Genomic DNA, 21,748 nt, shown 5'->3' on the forward strand with positions numbered 1-21,748 from the left:
CTCTGTGCTGGTCACACCATGTTGTGACTTGTTCCCACATCAGTGTACTCCCACCAGATGGGCTTCTTGGGGCCGGGGTCAGCTAGCTCACTTCTGTACTTCCATTTGTGTCGTCCTGCAGCCATTTGTGGGGCAAACGTTTGCACCATCTGTTCTCAGGGCCGAGCACTGGATTGGCCTGAGACGCAGTGGGGGCTGCAGTGGCTCCATTCCCCCTCGTGGAGTGTGTGTCCCGGCACAGCCAGGCTTGGGCACGGGGAGGTGGCGGGCACGTGGTAAATGCTGCCCTCGGAGAGTGGCTCCCCTGCGTGTGTTCTGGGTGCAGGGGGACTCCTGAGCCCCGCCCTGCCCATGTGACTCACTGGTGTGTCTGTCCCCACGGGTGTCCAGTGAGCCTGGTGGTACAGTGGGTAGATGTCACACGGCTGGAGAAGAATGCCACCCTGCTCTTCCCCGAGAGCATCCGCGTCGACACCCGGGACCAGGAGCTCTTCTTCTCCATGTTCCTCAACATTGGCGAGACCTTCAAGCTCATGGAGCAGCTGGCCAACCTGGCCATGCGGCAGCTGCTGGACAATGAGGGCTTCCTGGAGGACAAGGCGCTGCCCAGGCCCTCTCGGCCGCACAGGAACATCTCGGCTCTGAAGCGGTGCGTTGCCCCCAGGGCGAGAGGGGCCCGCCCTCCTCACCCCTCATGGGCTCCCCTCGTGGGAAGGGGTCAGGTAAAGGGGTAGTTTTGGATAGCAGGGGAGGGCACCAAGGGATTCGCAGAGCGGTTGTCCTGAGGGGCCTGCCATTGACGCGGAGGAAGTGCTTCTTGTGTTCTTTCTCCAAGCCTTGGGATGGGGAGGTACCCTTACACTCATTGGTGTCAGACAGGAAGCTGAGGCACAGAGAGGTTGAGTAACTTGCTCAAGGCCCCTCAGCTAGTGAGTGGTGGAGCCAGGGTGTGAGCTGGCTGCCGGACCACCCTGCCCACCACCTGGGTCAGGGTTCCCCCAGAGGCTGCATCTGGAAGGCTTTGGTGAATCCAGGCTTAGGATGGACAGCCTCCATCCCACAGTAATTGACACCTCTTCCTGGACCCTTTGGCCAGTGGCCCCTCGTAGCCATGGTACCCAGTGCCCAGGCCTGGAGCTGAAGTGCAACCAAGGAAATGGCCTCGTGTGCACCTCTGAGGTCTCTGCTGCCTTGTCCGTGGGTATTGGCAGACAGAGGAATGAGTGATAGCGGCCCCCGCCCCCAGCACTTCTGTTTGCGTTCCTCAACTGTGGCTTCACGGGAAACCCGCAAGGCTGGCCGGGAGCTCAGAAGTTCATGGATTTATATCCATGTGCTCAGAAACCTCATCCCTGCCCGCCGTTTTCTGGGTGACATTCAGACTGGCCTAGGCCCAGACTCTGGGATGCACCTTCAGAACACCATCCGCAAGGATGTGACTCTCCTAATGCAAGTGACAAGGTTGCTTTTGGAACCTTCCAGAAAGAAAGTAAGCAGGACCAGGACTTGACACTTATGCTGGGCACTGTCCATCAGGGTGTGCCCATCAGGCCCTGCTCAGGCTTCTGGCAGTCCTCGTGGGCCTGTCGAAAGAGATGTTTATGAGAACAGAGCCACCAAAGGGGCGAGGAGCAGGGCACCAGGCAGCCACCTCATACAGCTGTCAGACAGGCAACAGCCTCGTGGGTTTTAGTCTGCACACTGCCTGGCAGGAGGTCCTGGTCTGGGTTTCTAGGTGGAGCTGGGTCTTCCCAGTGAGAAGTAGCTGCCTCGGGGCAGAGGCGTGCAAGCAGAGACAGGAAACCTCGAGGCACTGGGCACTGCCTGCCTGCAGTACTGAGCGACCAACATGTCACACCCCGTCGCCTCCAGCTGTCCTCCTACAGCCATTGGGTTTCAATGGCATGCTGTTGGCTGACCGCTCCTCTGCTGGTCATACAAATGTCTCACATTATACTTGGCCATTCACGTGCGTGTTTTATTGAACTCTAAGATTCTTGGGCATGACTTGCTCATGGGAGGACCCCAACAGCCTGAATCAGATTAGGAAACCAAGGCCCTGAGGCCCCTCTTGGGTGTGCTGGCCCCGACTCTGGTCCCATTGGTTTCTCCAGAGACCTGGATGCCCGAGCCAAGAATGAGTGTTACCGGGCCACATTCCGGCTGCCCAAGGACGAGCGCCTAGATGGCCACACAGGCTGCACCCTGTGGACCCCGTTCAACAAGCTGCACATCCCTGGCCAGATGTTCATCTCCAGCAACTACATCTGTTTTGCCAGCAAGGAGGAGGATGCGTGCCACCTCATCATACCCCTGCGGGAGGTGAGCCCCAGCCCCAGCTGGCTCTGACCTGACTCAGTGGGGCACCTGGCAGGAATCCCTGGCTGGAATGGCTACTTGGCATTCAGTGATGGCCACATGGCAGGCATGTGGCGAGTCAGCACCCTCCCAAGTACCTGCCCTGTGCCAACCCCTCAGGAGTGGGTGCACTGAATGCCCCCTCAGGTCGCCTCACCTTGCCTAGTGGGGAGACAGGGTGGGACCTCGGCACACCAGGAGAGCTCACATTGGGACATAAGGAAACTTCAGAGAGGACCCACACCTCCCTGGTCAGGCCAGGGGCCTCCTGCTGGTGAGTGTCTGTCAGTCCTGCCTGCCGGCCCTGAGGTTGGACTTCGGCAAAGCCCTGCTTGGACTGGGTTTGGAGGACTTTGACTGCACATGCCCCTCCATGTGATTCTCAGAGGCCAACACTGGCCTTGGCTGTGGCTCAGGCTCCAGCAGAGTCTTCAGAAGTCAGCTCTCACCTGTCAGGGGTAGAATCGCCTCTTACCTGTGAGAGGGAGGGGTCGGCTCTCACCTGTCAGAGGTATTTTTTTCTCGGGTTTCCTGGGCTCCCATGGCGATCCAGGTGGAAACAATGCCATTTGGCCTGTGCTGCAGTGAAGCGTGTGGACAGAGAGGGAGAGGGCCCCCGTCTGGATGGAAGGCACTGACCCCAAGGTCAGGGCAGGTCCCAAGGTCTCCTTTTTCTCACGACCTATCAAGGCAGACTGGCTCATTAATTATTGAAGTACAATGAGGTTCTTCAGTTATAACCTAAATCACGGTATTTTGATGTTATTAAAAACCTAGAGCAACAAGACCTCCGTGGCGTTTGTACAGTGCCCTGAGTTGCAGGTGTAGCTGTGAGTAGGTGTGGGGTAATGTGCTGCCTCAGTTTCCCCAAGGGAAGTCAGACACAAAGAACTCAAAAGAGCCATAGTTCCAGAAGCTCCAGACTGAGGGGCTCAGAGGTAGCCCCTGACCCCACATTCTCTCTTGGCGCCAGTTCTGTGGCTTGGTGCTGGGTGCTGTACTGGCCTGGCCCTGAGGCCTGGGGGCCAGCTAAGGGGTCTCCTTAGGCCACAGCTCCACTCTGCTGCTGAGTACTGATGTTTCTGATGGCAGAGGGCTCTGGCTGAGCTGTGGAGCAGGACCACGTCATCCTCTTGGGATGGGTCTCTGCAGCTGGTCAGGATGGAGGCCTGGCCCAGCACTGACCGATCCTCAGCACCCTAGCCAGGGGCTTCACAGGGGCTCCTCCCTCAGAGCCAGCTGCACTCGTGTGTCCAGTGGGCCCCTGAATTTGCAGTCCCACACATGCTCTTTGCATCCTCACCTCAGGAGGCAGTGCCGCTTCCATCCATCCTCTTGGGTGAGAGGTGGAAGCCACCCTTGATTCTGACCGGGCTGTATCCCAGCCATAGCACATCCTTTCAGCTCGCCCTCTGGGTCACCTCTCTTCCTCTGCACTAGGACACTGTCGTCTGCTTGGGCCACCTCGAGAGTGTCCTGCCTGCACCCAACCCCTTTAGGACCATCCACCCACAGCAGCCAACGTAATTCAGAGTGTCAGTCAGAGCATGTGGTGCCCTGCCTCAAATCCCCCAGGTTCTTCTCTTGTGACTAGAAGAATCCCCAACTGCCTGCTGTGACCTGAGAGACTGTCGTGAGCCATCTGCCCCTTCTCAGACCTCAGCTCACACACATGCAGATGTATGTGTGCACACAAACACATACACATACTCATGCACACACACATATACACATACAGCACACACTCATGCAGACACTTGCATGCATAGGCACACGCACTCACAGTCATACACATGTACACATACCACACACTCGCACACATATATACCACAAACTCACGTGCATATGCACATACACAGGTACATGTACACATGCACCACCCCCACATACATACACACATGCACGTGTACACATATGCACCGCACATACATGCCACGTATGCACATGCGCGCATGCACACACATACACACGTATACATGCTCTTACGCATACATTCACACACACCTACACACTCACATATGTATACACACTCACAAGCCCCATCCCACCCACCCTCACTCAGTCTGCCCCAGCTTCTCCAGCCTTTCCTTGTCCATCTGGCCAGTCCGGCCCCTTCTCAGGGTGGTTGCCAGCCCTCTGCCCCAGTTCCTCACCTGGCTGCACCAGGTCTCAGCTCAGTTGCTATCTGCCCAGAGGAGCCTTCAGCGCGAAGCAGCCCAGCGGCCTCCCTACTCAGCCCTGGTGACTGTGCTTCATTTGCATGCCCATTTTCTGCCCCCACCCTGGGCTGTAGGCTCTGCAGAGGCGCCCCCTGAAGACCATGCTGTGTCTTCCATGGCTTGCTGCTCTGTCTGCATGCCTTGGGGTCAGAGCCAGGCCGAGGACACACCTGTCAGCAGGTGTTCTGGGCACCAGTGCTTAGGACGGCTGTGCAGGGTGGGCTCCTCTGCGTGTTTCAGCGTGGGGGAAAACTGGCCATCTTTGGGAAGCCAGAAGGACCAGTAGCTGGGCTCAGCACTTTACGTTCTGCATCTTCATCTTCATGACAGTCCTGCAAGGCTGATGTGCTCACCCCCACCGACGGTGAAAAACGAGCTTAGACATGCACGGAACTTGCTCAAGGTCACCAGCAGCAAGTGGCAAAGTCAGAATATGAGTCAGGTTGGGCCCGGAGAGCCCCCCCATCCACTCCCTGCACTGTGCCCCAGAGAGGACCATCTGAGGCTGCTGTGCTCTCATATTCACAAAACTGCCCAGCTCCACGTCCCAAGATACACCTAAACTGTCTTTGCCTTCTTAGGTGACCATTGTCGAAAAAGCCGACAGTTCCAGTGTCTTGCCCAGCCCTCTGTCTATTAGCACCAGGAGCAAAATGACCTTCCTCTTTGCCAACCTGAGAGACCGTGGCTTCCTGGTTCAGAAGATCTCTGACTTCCTCCAGAGGACACCGTCCAGGCAGCCAGGCAGCAGCGGCAGGGGGAGGAACACCAGTGCCATGGACCCGGCCCCAGAGGTGAGGGGACCCCTTGGGAGCAGCGGGGTTGCAGGGGAGTCAGGGCCAGGAGAAGAGCTGTGGCAGCCATCAGCATCTGTGCTGCAGCCTGCCCCCTGTGAGGTCTGCTGTGGGCCGTGGGCTAGGCAGGGTCCTACTGGGTGCTGGGTGGAGAGCCTAACCCAGTCCCCATCTCAGGTGGCTGGGCCACACACACATTGCCCCAGGTCACATGCCTCTCCACCCCGCCATGCACCCCAGTCCTGAGCATCACCTGCCTGCCATGAGTCCCATTCACATACAGAGCCTCTGGCTGACCAGCCATCTTCGCTTCGTCCCTTGAGGATGTCTGTGCTCGGAGAGCAGGAGCCGTGCTGTTCAGGCCCATCCGGCTCGGCTTCGTTCAACTGGGGTTTCTCCTGTCTGTTTTTAGTCTGAGGTTCTTATAGGGAAAGACCCCCTTTTTAAAGACTTCAGTGTAATATTATTATACCAACAAACTTAATAATAATTCCTTACTATGAAATACTTGTGCTCACATTTCCCACATGCAGGTGTGCCATTTGAATTGAGGTACACAGAGGTTGTGCAGACATTACTGTTGGTTGATATGTCCCATAAATCCCTTCTATCTACAGACGTCTGCTCCCCTGAGCTCTTTCTCTTTTTCTTGCAGTATTTTGTTGCAGGAATCGGGTCATTTTTGCTGTGAAGGTTCTCACAGTCCAGTTTTTGCTGGTTGCTTCCCCTGGAGGCATGTATCGGCTCCCTTTGTCCCTGTTTCCTGTGAGTTGGTGGTTGAGTAGTGAGATCCACGTCAGATTCAGGTTCAGTTGTTTGTGTTTGGGGGGCAGGTCTTCTTGAGCAGGATTAAGGTGCTGTGTGCTCCCACCAAGGGGTATCCAACCCCTGGTCATCTCGTGTGCTGGTACAGCTTGTGGAGGTGCACTGCCAGATCCAGCAATTCAGTAGGGCTGCAAGGTGATGGCTCCCTAATGCTATCACTCCTTCTGTTTATTAGCCGGAGCCCTTTCCTGCTGAGAAACTGCCCTCCTCACCCGCTCGGCTGCCTGAGGCACAGTTCAGATAGGAAAGGCAGAGTAAATCTTTTGTTCTTTCCTTTTATTCACCAGTTGTTAAAATGATAAGTTGCTTTTCTAGTATCCTCCAAAGGTGACCAATTCATTTTTATGTTTATTTTTCAGTGTAATTATATATGAACTTACAGATTTAAGCAACTTGACATTTTTTGATCCATGACAGTTATTATCCTCAGTCCATCCGTGACCAGAGGGAGCTTGTTCAGCTTGGCACCTGACTCTTTTTGGCACAACCCTGGCCATGTTTGCTCACTTCCTTGCTTCTTGATATGACAAGATGTGTTTGCTGTTGGTCAGTCTGAATTTGTGAAAACACTTCATGCTTAGAAGAGTCCATATAAAAATCCATATATCTGGTTTCTCTGGAAAAAGCAGCAGCCCTGGCATTACGGGCCCTCATTCACACTGGGTAGCATTGGAACCAAGTGGTGGCACGTGCCCTCCAGCTCCCCAGAGCCCCACCTGGTTGGCCCACGAAGGCCTTTAAACTTTCCACCCCTGTAATCAATGCTCAGAAGTTATTCAGTAGATAAGGAGTGGATGGGAAGGAGCCAGGCAGAATCTATGTGCACTGGAGACGTTAAGAAGGGTTTCTTAGGGGGGCCTGGGCTTGATCTGGGATTTCGAGAAAGAATGAGGTTAGATTGGGTGAAAAGGGACATGAGCAGGACTGTTGAGCTGCCTTTATGAGGCCCAACACCACAAATGACAGGGCTGACAGGCCAGAGTGAGCACTGTGGCCCCTTCCAAGTGCTCTCCATTGGTTCCCCTCACACATTTCTGTTCCCTCCCGTTAGGTCCCAGGTGCTGTTCTAGGCACCAAGATTACAACAGTGAACAGAGTAGACAAAATCCATGCCTCTCAGAGCTTATGTTCTGCTGAGAGAGACAGATAGACAGCATATGAACATCCAGGAGGTCAGGGAGTGGTAAGGGTCATGGATACAAGTAAAGTGGGACAAGGGCTTGGGAGTGCTGGGAAGGAGGGGCTGTCTTCGATCTATTTTGTTTGTGGGCAGCCTCCCTGATCAAGTGGCATTTGAGCAGGAACTTGAAAGAAGTAAAGGACCAAGCCATAACGTATGTGGGGAAAGGGTGTTCGAGATAGAGGGAATAGCAGGTACAGAGGCCTGGAGGCAAGATTGACTGGGTACAGGCTAGTAAGAGAAATGAGACCAGTGTCGGAGGTGAGATGAGAGAGCACGCAGGAAGCCAGATCGTGTGAAGCCTGTAGGCCTTTGTAAGCGCTTAGCTTTGACTCAGAGTGAGATGGGAAGCTGTTCGAGGGTTTTGACCTGAGGAGAGACACAATCTATTTATGTTTTAATCGAATTAGTCTGGCCACCATATTGAGAATCAATTTGAGGCGCAGCTGTCCACTACAGAAGCCACACTTGAGCACCTGAAATGCAGCTGGTCCAAATTGAAATGTGCTACAAGTATAAACTACATGCCAGAACTTGAAGATTCAGTATGAAAAAGAGAATGTAAAACATTTTGATCATTTTTTACATTGATTCCATGTTGAAATAGTGTTTTGGGTATATTGGATCAAATAAAATTTATTATTAAAATTAGTTTTCACCAATTTCTTTCATGTTTTTTAATGTGGCTACTAGAAAATTTTAAATTATGTATCTGGTTCTCATTATATTTCTCTTGGACAGAGCTGGACTTGAGAGTGGCAAGAATAGAAGCAGAGATGAGTTGGAAGGCTGTTGCAGTAGTCAGGACATAGGATGATAGGGTCTTGGTCAAGGGTGGTAGCAATGGTAGCAAGGTTGGTGAGAATTGGTCCAATTCAGGATATGTGTATATATATACATATATTTATATATTTTTATTGTGGTAAAATACACATAACATAAAGTTAACCATTTTTAAGTGTACCATTCAGTGGCATCAAGCACATACACACGGTTGTACAACCATCACCACCATCCATCTCCAGAACTCTTTTCATCTTGGAAAACTGAAACTCTGGACCCATTAAACACAAACTCCCCAGACCACCCTCCCCCAACCCCTGGCACCCACCATTCTCCTTTCTGTCTCTATGAACTTGACTACTCTAGGGACCTCATGTAAGAGGAATCATACCGTATTTGTCCTTTTGTGACTGGCTTGTTTCGCTTAACGTAATATCCTCAGAGTTCATCCATGTTGTAGCATGTATCAGAATTTCTTTCCTTTTTATGGCTGAATGATATTCTGTTGTATATATAGACCACGTTTTGTTTATCCATTCATCCACTGATGGACACTTGGGTTGCTTCTACCTTTTGGCTATTGTGAATAATGCTGCTATGAATGTGTGGGTACAAGCATCTCTTCAAGACTCTACTTTCAGTTCTTTTAGGGATATACCCAGAAGTGGAATTGCTGGGTCAAATGCTAATTCACTTTTTTTTTTTCCGTGAGAAAGATTGGCCCTGAGCTAACATCCACCACCAGCCCTCCTCTTTTTGCTGAGGAAGATTGGCCCTGAGCTAACATCTGTGCCCATCTTCCTCCATTTTGTATGTGGGATGCCTGCTACAGCATGGCTTGATAAGTGGTGCGTAGGTCTGTGCCTGGGATCCAAACTGGCAAACCCTGGGCCACCAAAGCGGAATGTGCAAACTTAACTGCTGCACCACTGGCCCGGCCCCTCAAATGCTAATTCAATGTTTAGTATTTTGAGGAATTGCCGTACCATCTTCCATGTGGCTGCACCATTGTACATGCCTACCAGCAATGCAGAAGGGTTCCAATTTCTCCCCATCCATGCCAACACCTGTTATTTTCTGGTTGGTTTTCTTTACAGTAGCCATTCTAATGGACATTAAGTGATATCTCATTGTAATTTTGATTTGCCTTTCCCCAGTGATTGGTGATGTTGAGCATCTTTCCATGTCTTGTTGGCCATTTGTATATCCGCTTTGTAGAAATGTCTATTCAAGTCCTTTGCCTATTTTTTTAACCAGGTTGCTTGTTTTTGTTGGGGAGTTGTAGAAGTTTTTTATATATTCTGGATATTAACCTCTTATCAGATATATGATTTGTAAGTATTTTCTCCCATTCCTTGAGTCGCCTTCTCATTCTGATGATTTGTATCCTTTGGTGCACATGAGTTTTTAATTTTTATGTAGTGCAATTTATCTGTTTTTCTTTTATTACTTATGCTTTTGATGTCATATCCAAGAAATAATTGCCAATCTAATATCATGAAGCTTTTACACTATGTTTTGTTTTAAGAGTTTTATAGTTTTAGTTCTTACATTTAGGTCTTTGCTCCATTTTGAGTCAATTTTTGTGTATGGTGTGAGGTAAGGGTCCAACTTCATCATTTTGCATATGGATATCCAGTTTTCCCAACACCATGTGTAAAAACCATCCACTCCCCATTGAGTAATCTTGACACCCTTGTCGAAAATTTTTTACCATATATTCAAGTTTTCATTTCTGGGATCTCAGTTCTATTCCCTTGGTCTATATGTCTATCTTTACAGTAATACCACACTGTTTTAACTACTGTAGCTTTACAGTAAATTTTTAAATCAGAAAGTACGAGACTTTGAACTTCATTCTTTTTCCAAGATTGTTTTGGCTGTTCGAGATCCCTTGGATTCCATGTGAATTTTAGGATGTATTTATTTCTGTAAAAAACACTGTTGGGATTTTAATAGGGAATAGCACTGAATCTGTGGATCACTTTGAGTAGTACTGACATTTTAACGATATTAAATCTTCTAATCTATCCATGAACATGGGATGTCCTTCCATTTATTTGGATCTTCTTTAATTTTTTTCAGCAGTGTTTTGTAGTTTTCAGTGTACAACTCTTTCACCTCCATGGTTAAGTTTATTCCTAAGTACTTTATTCTTTTGGGGGCTATTGTAAATGGAACTATTTTCTTAATTTCCTTTTTGGATGTTTCAGTGTTAGTGTATAGGCTACATTTTGAAGGCAGATCTGAGAACTGATGGATTAGATGTAAGAAATGGAAGAAAGAGTGGGGTTTACAAAAAGATGATGCTGTGGTTTTGGCCTGAGCAGCTTAGAGAAAAGAATGACCATTTAACGACAGGGAGAAGATGCAGGAAGAGCAGGTTTGGAAGAATTCCATTTTAGATGTATGAAGTTTGAGGTCAAGAACAGTGAGAACTAAGACCTAACCACTGGAGATGGCAAGGAGGCCCTGGTGGCCTTGACAAGAGTTGTTCCATGGAAAGACAGGAAGAAAAGGCTGATTGGAGTGGCCTTCAACTGGGACAAGGTGGCAGTGGCAGAGTAATTTAAAAATCTTACCAGATTTCCTCATAAAGATGCACAGAGCAACTTCAAGAGTAAAAGAAAAGACCATAGCAACGTTTTCAACAAAACCAGGTGAAAGGCATCTCACAAGCCCCAGCCTGCAAGTCGGTGGGTCAGACCACCAACTGCAGCAACAGTCTGTCCAGACAGAGAATGAGGAGCTGCGCGGAGGGAGTGGAGGGGAGAGGAAGAGGGTCTGACAGACCTAGGAGTTGGGAATTCCAGAATCACCAAAAACACCCGCCACCCCCACCCCGAGATGACTCACTAAACAGAAACCTCAGCAAGTGAATCTGAGAAACAACCAGAGAAACTGCGAGCAGATTTTTCAGGCTCCAGTTTACAGATAAGTGAACAAAACGAAACATGGAAATCCACTAACGGATGAGCAAAGATCAGAGGATGCTACGCCCAAGCACTTGAGGATCTGAAACACCCAACAAAAACTCCCTTCCAAAGGAAAGAGGATCCCTGAGAAAAAAAGAGCTTGGACCAAGCAGGGCAGGAAGCCTGAGCGGTGAAGGGGAGAGAGAGAAGCTTCCGTCACTAGAGGGGATGGACCTCAGGAAGTCCTGGAAGAGGGCTACACAGAGAGACGACAGCAGACAGATCCTCAAACCGTGCAATTGGGAAAGCCACCCTGACCCACATCTATCCCATATGTACAACGTCCTCCTGAAAGTACAGAAAAATTCATGCCATTTACACGTGAGCAACAGAGAAAGTCATCATCACATTCTATAGAAAGGTACTGCAGGGGAAAACACCAGCCAAATAACCTTTCACAGACAATGAAAGCACACCAGAAAACTGTACCCTAATATTTCAAAATGATCTAAAAATAATTAGAAAAATGCTGGAAACTACTAAAGAATGGTATAAATAAGAATTATTAGAAAGGTCAAAAATAAAGTGACTAGTCAACAGAAAAATGTGAAAAGAGAGTTGACAGGTGTCAGGAAAGAAGAAAAAGTACAGAAATATTTCAGAAATGAATGTCATATAAGCAAGAACGCAAGAATAAATGGACCCCACAGAAATCCATTAAGGGATAAGGAAGAGATGGGAGGAAATGGAGTAGAAAGAAATTCCAACAAATAGAGAAAGAGGGAAAAATAGTCAAGAGAAGCGATAAAGAAGCCAGGGGAAGAAGATCTAACTTATGTATAATGTAGTTCCCCAAAAAAAGGAAACTAAAGCTGTGGAATAGCAACTGATAGAAACTAATAGTCAAGAAAACATTTCTGAACACAAAAGAAGATTGAACCTGCATGGTAGAAGGGCATGTTGTACATCTGGGAAAATCAGTACAGAATCAGCAATACTGAGATAGAATCTAGTAAAACTATTGGACTTCAAAGATTAAAAAAATTTGGGGCAACCAGTCAAAAAAGACCAAGTCATTAAAGGAATGAAAACCAGAGAGGCATCAGACTTTGATAGCAACGTTTTATACGAAGAGTGACATTTGTAAGATACACAATTTTAAAAAGCTATGACCCAAGAATTTTGTATCCAGCAAACTGCCCTCAGGCGAAGGACCACAGGCAGGCAGGAACACACAGGGATTCCAGGGGTCTGGAATCAGCTTTGGGGAATCTAATAGAGAGCAACCTTCAGACAACCAAGAAACGGTTAGAGAAGCTCTGGCAGAAGGTCAGGGGTGAACACTGAATGTATTTATGGTAGAAATAAGACCAGATCAGGAGGAGAGAGGTGATATGTAGTATGTGACTTTATTTGCTCAGATTACGGAGCTAGAGTACAGTGAAAACGTGGGAGAAAAGGTGTGGGAAGTAGCATGCACTCATTGATCGCGTTATTAACTAAGAGTCAAACTACATCACGCTAACGTACACATTGGCAGGGGAAGGAGAGGGCTGCCTGCTGACTTTAGCGTTGCCATAGTAAGACTCAACAGCTCCTGAACAGAGGCGCCCAGGTGCTAGGTACAGAGATGGTTGTCAGCATACACAGGCACTCTGACAGACCGGAAGAAACTTGAGAGGGGAAAGCATACAGTGGGTTTAGGCAACTCTCTCAAGAAATTTTGTATAAAGGTCACCTGAGAATACCAGCGTCACTTTGGGGCGGGGGGGCGCTGGGAGCATCCCTTTTTACTTGAGGTATAATGTATATACACTGAACGCATGATTCTCAGTGTACAGCTGGATGGACTTTCACAAAGCCGAAGAAAAAGGAGAGTTTATAGGGACAACGACAGCACGGTTCTGTGCTGACAGGAATGAGTCCAGGGGAGGGGCAGGTGCTTGAGGAGGGCCCTGGAGGTGGGAGGAGCGGGCCTGGCATGCACAGCCAAGGTGCGGGCAGGTGGGCAGGTGGGGTGGCCGTGAGCGGTCCTCAGATTGCTCCTGCTTGCTCAGTTACACAGAAATCTTGTTCCGTAGAAGTGAGGAGTGCAGGCGGTCCGGGAGGTTTGCCCTGAACAACTGTGTGTGATGGTTCCCTAGAGGAAGGGGAGAGGGCCTGGCCTGGGGAATGCAGGATTCCCGGGTGGCATGGCCTGCAAGCTTGTGTCACGCCGGGACGGCCCGTCCCTGCACCGTGGGTACTGCTGAGTCTCATTCTTGAGGCAGTCTCCTTTCTGGCACTGAGATTTCTGATTCTCTGAGGTTCTCTGTGGCCTGGAAGTCCATTTGTGTCCATATGCCTTTGGAGAACTTTGGGTGGGAAGCAGAATCTCAGCATGAGGGTGCTGTTGGTCTGGACTGGGGTCGTGCCCTCTGGGTGCCAGCAGTTTGTCATGAAAATGTACTCTAGTGGACCCAAAATCCATTTGTAAAACACCAGCCAGGTGCACAGGGGTGGCCTGTGGGCGTGAACCTAGCAGAGTTCTCTTTATTCCCCCTTTTTATTAAGAACAGTTCTACTGAGGTGAAGTGGACATGCAATGTGCTGTACCTATTGGAGAGTACAGTTTGATGAGTTTAACATGTGTTCCCTGTGAGATCATCACAATCTTGGCAAGGCTTCTCACGTAAGGAGCACAGAGAAGGGGAGTGTTACAGGAATGCGTCCATCGCCGCTGCCCCTGCCCTGGTGGATGGGACCATGGCCAGGGAGATCAGAGCCCACAGGAGAGCGCAAAGGCAGGAAACCCAGCCCAGGCTGCAGCACGCCAAAGGGGGCTCACTAGCCTATGAAGCCGAGAAGTCTGTGCGGCCTGCCACCCCTCTTCGGAGCCAGCCTCTCGCCAACTGGATGTGGCTTTCTGCCAAGAGAGTGTCATTCCCAGGCCATGTATGGTACCAGGATGGTGGCAGCAGCTCCTGCATCCTCTTTGGCTCATCCCAACATTTCCCGTAGAGTCACCACTGCATTTCCTCGCTGGTGACTGGCTGACGCAGCACCCCGGAGCCCCCTGAATTCAGGGTGGGAAATGCTAATTAGCTCGGGCCATCACTCCAGGCCTTCAGAGCCCACAAAGCATTGGACCAGAGCAGATAAAGATGTGCCCCCAGGTGAAAATGGAGAGCTGCTGCTGGTAAAAGGGGAAGTGAGTTCCAGGGAGCCAATGACCAGTGTCCACCCAAGAGCAGTGCTCCTGCCAGTGGGCACTCAGGGAGGGAGCTACGGGGAGAACAGACAGAGTAGGTGCCAGCTCTGGACCCCCTTAACCCCCCAGGCCAAGAGACAAGCTCCCTGCACAGGCTGTTGCCAGTGAGCTCACCTAGAAGTCAGGTGCCTGCAGGCAGAACACAGCCCAGGGGCTATGTGAGCAGAGGGCAGGTGTCAGGTATCACCCACACTGTGCCTGAAGGGGCACAGGTGCTTTCCTGAGGAGCTGGGTTTGCATTCCAGCTCCAGACCTCCTCCCTGGGGGTCAGGTTAGGAACTTACCTGCTGACCTGCTGGCAGGGTGAGGGCTAGGGGCATGGCTCCAGAAAGTCGGAATAAAGATCCTGAAGGTCAGGGCTTCTTTGCAGACCTTTGTCCTGAATGCTCCCTCTTTCCTTCTGCCAGCCCCACATTGTCCTCCTGGGAAGTTCTCACAGCACCCCCGGGGCTCATTTCTCTTGTCCTCTGGCCGTCTGTGCGGTGGAAAGCAGCTCCCCAGGCTCCTACACTGGGGAGGGGCCTACAGCCCTACTAGGCCCTCCTCTAACGCAGCGCCCTGCTTATTAGACCTTTGGGGGAAGCATCCCATAGCAGAGGTGGTCCCCAGGCAGGGACCCCTCCCCACACACCCAGCTCTAGGTCTGTGTCTTTATCTTCACCCTCAAAGCCCTGGCAGCCTTGTTGGAAAACACAGCTGACTGTTGAGGAGAACTCGGTCGTGAGCTGGCACGAGTATCCAGAGCAAAGAGGTGATGTGGCCACTGCAGGCCACACCACACATCAGGCATGTGGGCTGGTCAGAGGAAGATGGACCTCTGGGAGTCTTGCGGGCAGTGACCAGCCCTTGGAGGGTCTAGGAGCCCCTTCTTCTTCAAGGAGCCCTTGCGAGCACAGTGAATGGATAGGCCGAGGGAGAGAAGATTCTTTCCTCACTCAGCATCACTGAGGGTACCCACAGGAGGGGTCACCTCAGTTAGGACTCAGTCAGTCTGGAAAGGGCAGGCTGTCAGATCGAGACGATGCTGGGGGATCTGCCCCGACGTCACCCCGCCTCTGCTCCGCTTTCCCCATGTGGCTCGGTGCTGGGCTCCGTTGGGGGCCCAGTGCTTTTTCCCAACAGTCCCAACCTGAGCCGGTCACCATGGCCAGAGGCCACATGCTCAGACTCTGCACCCCAGAGGCTGGAGCAGAGAAGGTGCCCCAGGGAGCAATGCGCCAGGTGGCCTGCCCGCTGTGAGCTGCCGGCGCTGCCAGCCAGGCTCTGTAGGGGGCGCACGCGTTCAGGAGGGGGCACCCAGGGCGTCTCCTGGGCCCAGTCTCCCTGGGAGAGGGCCTGGCAGGATGGGCCCCAGAACCCTCCTCATGAGAAACTAGCTAGCGTGGGTGGGCATGCTGAAGGGAGGACAGTGTAGCTGTCCAGCTGGCTGGAGAAGAGGTAGGGCTGGGCTGCCACATAGCCTCCTGCTTGGCCAGACTAAGTGTTGCCTTCCCACTGCCATCTGCCCCGTGGGTGGGGGTCCAGCTCTGTGACTGGCATGCACATCAGAGGCCCCATGAGCAGCTCACTCGTTTTGTTCTGTGCTTTCCTGCCCGTGTTGTATTTTCTAGGCATCCCCAGCTCCTGAGGCAGCATCAGAACAGCCTGCCAGCCCGACCTCACCCCTCGGTGGCCATCAGAGCTCCTGTGCGCAGCAGGCGCCCACCACTTCCCAGGGCCTGCTCAAGCTCTTCCAGAGAAGCGGGAGCATGGAGGATCTGGGGGCCAAAGGGGTAAGCCTGGGGGAGGCCGGCCAGCTGTGGCCTCATGCCTTCCTGCCGGTCACCATGGGCTTTGGGCCTCTGCAGGGAGGCCATCCTCCTGATGCCTGAGGGCGGTGCGATGCTCAGCCCAGCCTGGGCTCCTGGCATCTTGCCATGAGCCCTGGGAAATCAGAGATGGCCAGTCAGCACTCGAGATGGAGGCAGCCCTGTCCACCAGGCCTCGGTGGCCCGGGTGCACCGGTGAGGCAGCGGTGCTTGAGCCCACAGATGCCGGTTTGCTTTTCCCCCAGGCCAAGGAGAAGATGAAAGAGGAGTCGTGGAACATTCACTTCTTTGAGTACGGGCGCGGCATGTGCATGTACCGCACGACCAGAACACGGGAGCTGGTGCTGAAGGGCATCCCTGAGAGCCTCCGGGGCGAGCTATGGCTCCTCTTCTCTGGTGAGCTGCCTGGAGGCACAGCCTCCACGGCCTCTGTGTGGGAGCTCGGCTGACTCCTGGGCCTCCTCGGTCAGCCAAGCAGGACCTGCCAGGCCTTTACAGGGCAGAAGTGGGGTTCAGCTGTGAGGGGCCTTGTGTGGGCCCACACCAGGAGGGACAACCTGGGGAGCAGATGCCAAGGGTGGGGTGCCGTCACCAGGTAATGCCTTCCCGCCTGCAGTGGGAGGACACCCCCCTGAGGCCTCCTTTTCTTGGGACAGATTCTGACAACATTTATACTCTTGGCCTCTGGGAAGGTTTCAGGAAGAGGGCATGTCAGCCATTCGAACTTGGGCGGAGCGACCCCTCCCAGGGGCAGTCACGAGGGAACTTTTGTCTCATATCTTATAACTGGCCCCACAGTTCCACTTCTCTGTGGTACATCAGGTCTCCAACCTGTCCTATCATTGCCCCCAAAGTCCCAGGAAAGGAGGAGGAGAGAGGCAACTGCCGGCTGTGTCTCCGCAGGGGCCTGGAATGAGATGGTGACTCACCCCGGCTACTACGCTGAGCTGGTGGAAGAGTCCACCGGGAAGTATAGCCTGGCCACGGAAGAGATCGAGCGAGACCTCCACCGCTCCATGCCTGAGCACCCCGCCTTCCAGAACGAGCTCGGGATCGCCGCACTCCGGCGGGTGCTAACTGCCTACGCTTTCCGAAACCCCACCATCGGCTATTGCCAGGTAAGGGGGTTTAGTGGGGGCCCAGAGGCAGCATCTGCACCAGAGGCTCAGAGGAGCAGGTCCCCGTGAGCCTGAGTGGTGGCCTCACACATCTGCTATCGAGCCTTGTTCCCTGCAGCAGAAGCCTCACCACAGAAAAAGATGTAATTAAGAACAATATTCATTGCTCACCTCATCCCCATGCCATATATTAAGTTGTTTTCTATGTGCTTCTGATCTGGATCCTAGAGGCATTTGATGTTTTTGTGTGTTTGGTATAATGCACGTAACACAAAATTTACCATCTTAACCATTTTTAAGTGTGCAGTTCAGTGGCATTAAGTGTTATGCAGCCATCACCACCATCCGTCTCCAGAACTCTTTTCATCTTGCAAAAGTGAAACACTCGTACCCAGTAAACAACCCCCTTCTCCTTTCTGTCTCTATGAATCTGACTATTCTAGGGACCTCATATGAGTGGAATCGTACAGTTTTTGTCTTTTTGTAGCTGGCTGATTTCATTAGCATAATGTCCTCAAGGTTCATCCACGTTGAAGCCGGTGTCAGGATCTCCTTCCATTTTAAAGCTGAATAATATTCCACTGTGTGGATAGATCACGTTTTGTTATCCATTCATTGGTCAATGGATGCTTGGGTTGCTCCCATCTTTTAGCTACTGTGCAAAATGCTGCTATGAACATGAGTGTGCAAATATCCGTTTGTGTCCCAGCTTTCTGTTCTTTGGGCTTTATACTCAGAAGTGGAATATCTGGATCATATGATAATTCTATATTTAATTTTCAAGGAATTATCATACCATTTTCCACAGGAGCTGCACATTTTACATTCCCACCAGCAATGCACAGTGTCCCAATTTCTCCCCATCCTCACCAGTCTTGTTATTTTCTGTTTTGTGATGGGAGCCCTCCTGATGGTGTGAGGTGCATCTCGTTGTGGTTTTGATTTGCATTTCTGGCAGCATTTGATTGTCAATCCAGTGGGCGTTTTCCTGGACAGGTTGAATGGCTTTCTCTCTCCCATAGATGGCATCGGATTTCAGAGAAGCAGGCCAGCTCCCCCAAAATCACTTTCTGTAGGACCAGGGTTCTGCATGACATCTTACTAGTGCATGGAAAGCCAAGTGTGCTGGCTTTAAATAATTTTTAAGATAATTTACCACCACTGAAGCTTTTTCTTACAGGCCTTACTGTCAGCTCAGGCTATGGGTGGTCCCTGCAGCCTTGGGGCTGTCACGTGGGTGCAGGGCTCTGCCACACAGTTCGCTTACACGTCCACTGGGCCCCGGGTCGCACCTCCAACACCACAGACACCACTCTGAAGAAGTGCCACGTGCTGATGTCCACCTTTATGGTTTTCCCAGTGCCCACTGGCCTAATTTGAGGGACTTGGCTGACTGTTTTTATCAAATTGATTTTCTGAAAATTGCCTTTTAGCAAATTGCCCAGAGTTGGGTGAGACAACTTGTCATTGCCAGACTTGGCTTGTAGAGTGAGGCCATGCAAGTCCCTTGCAGGAGGGGACAGTTTTACTTGATGTCCCATCGCCATCTCTGTGCCTGCAGGCCATGAACATTGTCACCTCAGTGCTCCTGCTCTATGGCAGCGAGGAGGAGGCCTTCTGGCTGCTGGTGGCCCTCTGCGAACGCATGCTGCCCGACTACTACAACACCAGGGTGGTGGGTGAGTGCCGTGGCCCGGCGGCTCCCCTTGGCCGAGCACGTCCCACACGTGAGCTCTCAGGGGCCTCGCAGCCATGCTGCAGGCTGCACCGTCATGGTTCATTCGACAGATTAGGGAGCTGAGAAATGGTCACACAGCTGGAAAGGAGAGAGCCAGACCCCGACCTGTCGCCTCGCCCAGACTTTGTACAGATCCTCAGGAGCGGCTGCAGCGAGAGTTAGATGTTACGCAGTCGGGTTTCTGAAAGTTGGTTTGGGGCCTAAATTCCCATCCATCTAACTCAAACTTTTTTACTGTAGAAAATTTCAGACATCGCAACTAGCACATATAGTACACCTCCATGTACCTAATACCCAGTTCAGCTGCTATGAACTTGCAGCCTGTGTTAGTAAATAGAAATGGGCTTACAAGTGTATTTAATTACATATGTAAGTCTGTGATTCTAAGATGTCCTTCCCCTCCCGTTTGGTTTTTGGGGTTTACACTCTTGGCGTCCTTTAGAATCACATCTGTTCACAAGCTTCAGGGCAGGACACACAGAACCTGCTGAGGCCACGGTTTACTTCTGACTCTTCTAGGGAGAAGTGAGTGCTTCCCCAAAAGAAAATCCAAAATAATGGAAGAAATCATTGTTTTCACACAATGGTTTGGAAGCTTAGAAAGGAAACTCACAGGGTTCTTTTATTTCTTGTTTTCTCCACCCCACCCCACCCCCTCTAGCCCTCAGTGTAAGTGGAACTGGCCAGGGACCAGGTGGGCTTCCTGCACCATTCAGACTCCTTCACCCTCTCCCTAGGGGCCCTGGTGGACCAGGGCATCTTCGAGGAGCTCACGAGAGACTTCCTGCCGCAGCTCTCGGAGAAGATGCAGGGCCTGGGGGTCATTTCCAGTATCTCACTCTCCTGGTTCCTGACCCTCTTCCTCAGCGTCATGCCCTTCGAGAGTGCTGTGGTCATCGTTGACTGCTTCTTCTATGAGGGCATCAAGGTGATCCTGCAGGTGGCCTTGGCCATCCTAGATGCCAACATGGAGCAGCTGCTGGGCTGCAGCGACGAGGGCGAGGCCATGACCATCCTGGGCAGGTGACCAAGCCAACCTCCGTCCTCCTGCTGGGGAGCTGGCCGGCATTCCCATGAATGCCAGAGCCCCACCCCTCACCAGCCCCAAGCTCTCCTTGGTCAGCACTCAGTGACCATGCCACCAAGCGCCTGGCCACGGCTAGACCCAGGGACACTCTAGGGGGCAGGAGAGAGCCTCCTTTCTGGTGGGAAACAAAACAGTACTGGGAGAAGATAAAATGGGCTGTGGGCCAGAACTTGCTGGGCTGAGGGCCTGGCACGCAGGAGGAAGCTGGAAAAGCAGGGCCTCCAGCCTCTAGCGAAGGCTGGGCATCTGTTCCTTCCACAAAGCAGCCCTGGCCATGCCTTCCCAAGCTCAGCAGCATCACAACCTCCCTGTCACCTAGACAGAGAGCCCAAGGCATCAGAGTCTGCAGCTGGTTTCCATGCCCGTCTCCCACACCACACACATTGGGCCCCTCAGGAGCTGGGGCCTGACTGGGGATGGGGCTGGAGCCAGTGGGTGTGGGGGACCAGCCACTCTCTCCCACCTGAGTGTGAGGCCCAGCCCCAAGAGCCTGGGAGGGCATGAGGTCCTGGCTGGGCGAGGCCAGCCAAAGTCGGGCCCTGTCCCGAGGCTGTATGCCTGGAGAAGCCAGGTTCCCGTGGACACCCTCCCAGCAGGCTTCTCCTGTGCCTTCCTCCTGGGACACTCCTTGGGCCCTGATTCTTCCTGGCCAAAGCAGGGGATTTCCAAATCCCTGGTGACCTGCCAGAGGGAGGGAGCATATTGTCCCTCCTACTGGGACAAACCTTTCTCCTGATGTGGTAGTGTCTGGGCTTAAAAGGGTCACCACCTACAGGACCCCCAGAGGACAGCCTGACTTCCTGAGACTTGGTGCTCACACCTCACAGGAGGCAAGGCCCTCTCTCCCCTGCCTCCAGGGGGGCATCCCAATTTGCCAGGGCACACCTCTTCCCTCGCCTCCCCTTCCAGCAGAGTCAGTGGCCCTTCTGGAGGATGCCCAACCCTCAGCACGCTCACTCATTAATTGGGAGGCTATGCAAATTAGGTCCCTGCATATTGCTTAGCTGTGGGTGAGATATCCCTGTCACCTGTAAGTGGTCTAAACTTCTGTCCTTCCACTTTACAGATACCTGGATAATGTGGTCAATAAGCAGAGTGTTTCTCCCCCTATCCCACACCTCCATGCCCTGCTGACCAGTGGAGATGACCCTCCTGCAGAGGTGGACATCTTTGACCTCCTGAAGGTGTCCTATGAGGTCAGCACTTACCGGAGCTGTTTGGCCAGGCCAGTCCAACCAGGGCCTTTTGGGTGCAGGTGGCCCAGGTGGGTGGCGGCCCTCTGCTCTGTGGTTCCACCTTCTCTCACTGAATCACCTCTCTCTGGCCGGTAGAAATTCAGCAGCCTGAGGGCCAACGACATTGAACAGATGCGGTTTAAACAGAGACTGAAAGTAATCCAGTCCTTGGAGGATACAGCCAAGAGGAGTGTGGTACGCACGGGGCAGAGCTCTCGTGGCCCCAGGTTGCTGGCAGGGGCAGGGCTGGGGGCAATGGCACAGCTGGGCTGCTCCTGCTCCTCAGGGCGGGGTGCAGAGCTCCTCAGTGCTGCCTTGTGTGGGACTGGATCCAGCGGTGTGGGTGCAAATTTGGGGAAGTGGGAAAAGGTCCCAGTCACTCTTTGCTGCTCATGGTTTCGTCATTGGGAAGCTTCTCTGACACCCCAGTGCCTACAG

The 21,748-nt window shown here is 52.0% G+C and overlaps 1 protein-coding gene across 4 annotated transcripts in view; it reads left to right on the forward strand.

Moving 5' to 3' along the window:
• TBC1D9B (TBC1 domain family member 9B) overlaps positions 1-21,748 on the forward strand; it is a 41,467-nt gene that overhangs the window by 10,639 nt on the left and 9,080 nt on the right. For all 4 annotated transcript variants that reach the window (XM_023617016.2, XM_023617018.2, XM_023617019.2 and 1 more), the window contains exons 5-14: positions 391-649; positions 2,115-2,322; positions 5,159-5,371; positions 15,935-16,096; positions 16,378-16,528; positions 17,036-17,250; positions 18,812-18,929; positions 19,726-20,011; positions 21,142-21,271; positions 21,407-21,505. In XM_023617016.2, the coding sequence (XP_023472784.1) occupies positions 391-649; positions 2,115-2,322; positions 5,159-5,371; positions 15,935-16,096; positions 16,378-16,528; positions 17,036-17,250; positions 18,812-18,929; positions 19,726-20,011; positions 21,142-21,271; positions 21,407-21,505 (1,841 nt within the window). The remainder of the gene's footprint in view (positions 1-390; positions 650-2,114; positions 2,323-5,158; positions 5,372-15,934; positions 16,097-16,377; positions 16,529-17,035; positions 17,251-18,811; positions 18,930-19,725; positions 20,012-21,141; positions 21,272-21,406; positions 21,506-21,748) is intronic.

Source organism: Equus caballus, chromosome 14, assembly GCF_041296265.1.
Source record: "Equus caballus isolate H_3958 breed thoroughbred chromosome 14, TB-T2T, whole genome shotgun sequence".
Lineage (NCBI taxonomy): Eukaryota > Metazoa > Chordata > Mammalia > Perissodactyla > Equidae > Equus > Equus caballus.